At 37.9% G+C, this 3518-nt stretch overlaps 1 protein-coding gene across 1 annotated transcript; it reads left to right on the top strand.

Annotated features, from left to right (window-relative positions):
- The first annotated feature begins 1155 nt into the window (after positions 1–1155).
- LOC132062988 (uncharacterized) lies at positions 1156–3305 on the top strand. The gene is made up of 3 exons (XM_059455438.1): positions 1156–1314; positions 2715–2800; positions 3150–3305. Exons 1-3 carry the CDS (start codon positions 1214–1216, stop codon positions 3281–3283), a joined length of 321 nt encoding a protein of 106 aa, XP_059311421.1. The 5' UTR covers positions 1156–1213; the 3' UTR covers positions 3284–3305.
- The last annotated feature ends 213 nt before the right edge of the window (positions 3306–3518 follow it).

Genomic DNA, 3518 nt, shown 5'->3' with positions numbered 1-3518 from the left:
TCAAACTTGCAACCAAAGGCGGACTGAAGTACAGACTGTACGGTTTAGGCAACTAAAAGTCAACAAAACACACAAAAGGCTACTTTAGTTATCTGGATGGGACTTTATGGGATTTGAGGTTCAGGAGGAATTTCCAAGATTGGGAGGTGGCTGAGCATCAGAGATTGCTAGCTTTACTCCACAAGCAATGCGAGGCAGTCGACAGGCCTGATGTTTTGAGTTGGGAGTTGGGGAATAATAAAGTGTTTTCTATCAAATCCTTCTATGAGAAGCTTCTGGCTAGGGCGGAGGTTAGCTTTCCGTATGATTCGGTATGGATACCTAAGGTACCGAGGAAGGTGTGTTTCTTCTCGTGGTTAGCTAGTAGAAGGGTGATTTTGATGGCGGAGAATCTTAGGAAATGAAAGGTTCTTTGCATAAGCTGGTGTTTTCTTTGTAAGGAGGCAGGTGAGGACGTGGATCATATTTTGCTACATTGTAAGGTAACCACGAGGTTATGGTGGGATATCTTTAGATGGTTTGGCATTTCGTGGGATATGCCAAGATCCATGAAGGAGTTGATGTTCAGCTGGAAGAGTGGAGCTAGGAGAAGAAGGCACAAGGCTTGGAATGTTCGTTTGGAAAGAGAGAAATAGGAGAGCTTTTGAAGGGGTGCAGATGAGCTTAGCTCAATTAAGGAGTAGTCTCCGATCCCTTATTTTCTTTTGGTGCACCCATGCAGTTCCTGTTTGTTTAGAGGATTGGGTGTCTTTTGGAGATAACCATTTTTGTAGTTTCTCCTGTTTTGGTATACTTCTTGTATATAGCCAAGTTGGCCTTGTTATTATCAATGAAACTTTTTACTTGATCAAAAAAAAAAAAAAAAGTCATCTTACGTTGAAGTTGACTGAACTCTGGCCGACATCAGGATATCAGGGAAGGATAACAACAACAACATACCAAGTGTGATCCCACTAGTAGACTTTACCCCTATCAGGGAGGGATGATGTAAGAAAAGGAGAGAGATGCCATAGGCAAAGTAATTTGTCTTGGATGCCATAGGTAAAGTAATTTGTCTTGGATGCCTCAGTTAAGATTTTTTCCCCATTTTTATCTTAAATTAGTTCTTGATTTCCTGTCTTCTTTATCCATTTCTATTTTCTTCTCTTATTTTCTGTTGGTCCAGTACACGAAACACAAATTTATTTATTTCTCTTTGCAACCTCAGAGTATAATGAGAACAATTTTTGTTATAGGGAGTGTTGTCATGTTTACGAGATCACTTGCTCCTTTTAAGCGCCAAGGAATCCGCATCAATGTGCTCTGCCCTGAGTTACTCTGATCTTTCGTATATAGGGAAAGTAACTCTATCTCTCTTACACACACAACTACGGAGATTTTAGTCAGTCTCAGATAGGGCCCATATATGCTATCTGTTACCCCATTTTATCACGCCATTTGGAGGCCCTAAAAGCTTTAGTATCACCATCTCTCGAGCCACTGTTTTGCTCCACGCACAAACAGCTCAGCTTTAAATAATGAAGAGAAAGAAAGGGTACAAAAGAGATGGAAAGAAAATCAATGGATGAAAAAGACAACATACAGCCAATATCCAAAATTGAATTACCACCATGATTCTAAAATATGTAAAGTCCAAAAAGGCAAAAGGGAAAAGTAAGGTTGAGCGTGTTCAAGAAATTAATGTTAGATTTGCGCAACTAGGTCATGAGTCGTACTTCATAACATGTTTTGACCTGCTCAGTCATGCCCCAACCTGTCAATTTGACAATTTATTTTGTGAATTAGAGTTTGATTAAAGAATTTATGTTTCTTGGAAAGTATTTTAAAATGGTTAATATTCAAACTAAAACAAAAGAAAGTAAATATTGATCCAATATGGATGGAGTATTTGTTTGCAAAAGTTACTTTAAAGCAGGATGGATAAGACACATTCGACTACCATAATAATTGCTGCAAATCAATTGTGCGCTCACTTTCATCTAAAGGCTTAAGCTCTTGGGGAGGATATGCTTTCTTAATTATATCTTCATTGCGCCCCTTCTTGTGCAAGAACAATGTGGATTCTTCCTTTTTAATATGAAGGGTAGCGTTGATAGTTGAATCAGGACCTCTGTCTGCTCTGATACCAATTGTATAACCACTTCATATGAAAACTTAATTTGTTAGAGATGATACACTTAACAACAACTACTACGAACTTAGTCACAAACAAGTTTGGTCGGCTATATAAATCCTTATTGACCATGTTTCTCCATTTAAATTCATACCAAGCCAACATTATACAAAATAAAAATAAACAAAAATTACTGGAAGCTGTCTATATTTTCTACTGGCATAGAAATCTCTAATAGGGTTAACGGACTCCTTGAAAGCATAGGACCTAAAGGAAACACTTTAATATACTTAAATATCTCTTCAAAAGGGGTTTGCTTATACTTCCAGGTTACTTGCTTTGCTTATGTTGTTGATATTAGAGGGTTTTGTCAAAGCTAGTATAGTGAATTAGATCTTTCCACATCATCACTGAAGTTGCTCTTTCTGACCAAAAGTTCTAAGAAATGGCTTTTAGAATTAAAAGCATCATATTTATGGGACATTAGAAAGTTGTCTTATATTGCAAACATGATATTGTTGATGCAAAGAAAGAGCACATAACATGATTGATGTGTGTTGACCTCAGACAGGAATTAATTGTTTACTTGTCGTACACAGTTTGTCCAAACTGACTTGGCAGAAAAGGTCAATTCTTCAACTATTGATCAACTTCGAGGGTATCTTCCTATGGAACGTGTGGTGGAAGGTATGTTTACTGCAATTCTGTTGCCTTAGAATTATGTTTTAACTGTCACACCAACCACTACGTTTATTTGGGCATACATGATATGGACTAATCAGCTGCGTGACTGATACCTTTCTTACTCCACTGGTGATCCACTTATTTCTGTGTTTGAAGGACGAAAACAAGCAAACTCAGTTCTCTGTTTGGGGGTGGGGTGGGGGTGATTAGGTTGTTTTGTTTCACTTGGAGAATATGGAAAAAGTATGCCATCCAAGATAGAAGTAAATCAACTAGGGGAAGATTTTCTTTCAAAAACATAAGCCTGAAATGTAGCTTTCCAGTTTTAAGTCTGTAATACCTGCTTTTACAGGTGCTTTTGAACTAATCAGAGATGAGAGTAAAGCAGGGTCATGTCTTTGGATTACTGACAGAAGGGGCATGAGTATTGGCCAACTCCTGCAGAAGAAGCAAAATACCTCCTCCACTCTTCGAAAGCACGCATAAAATCTTTGGTCAAGCCCAATGGATCTTGTATTCCTCGCGCCTTTGAAAAAGTGTAAGTAATTGTGTGATTTCTTCTCTACTCTTGGAAAGATCATGTGTATGATTATTTTCTCTTCTTGAGGACGTGTGAAATTTCAACTGCACATGTTATTACGGTGCCGATCTACAAATGTCTCCTACAGAGGAAAGTGAGAACAAAAAACAAAAGGAGAAAAATAAAGAGAAAGGAAGAAAG

The sequence above is a fragment of the Lycium ferocissimum genome, chromosome 7 (genome assembly GCF_029784015.1).
Source record: "Lycium ferocissimum isolate CSIRO_LF1 chromosome 7, AGI_CSIRO_Lferr_CH_V1, whole genome shotgun sequence".
NCBI classification, from domain to species: domain Eukaryota; kingdom Viridiplantae; phylum Streptophyta; class Magnoliopsida; order Solanales; family Solanaceae; genus Lycium; species Lycium ferocissimum.
This window is presented reverse-complemented; position numbering and strand designations above follow the sequence as displayed.

Excerpts from the sequence above, each read along its gene's own strand:
- LOC132062988 (XM_059455438.1), top strand. The coding sequence starts at position 1,214 with ATGAGAACAATTTTTGTTATAGGGAGTGTTGTCATGTTTACGAGATCA. Across the intron at positions 1,315-2,714 it reads AATGTGCTCTGCCCTGAGTT|TGTCCAAACTGACTTGGCAG; the intron begins ACTCTGATCTTT and ends TCGTACACAGTT. Across the intron at positions 2,801-3,149 it reads TATGGAACGTGTGGTGGAAG|GTGCTTTTGAACTAATCAGA; the intron begins GTATGTTTACTG and ends CTGCTTTTACAG.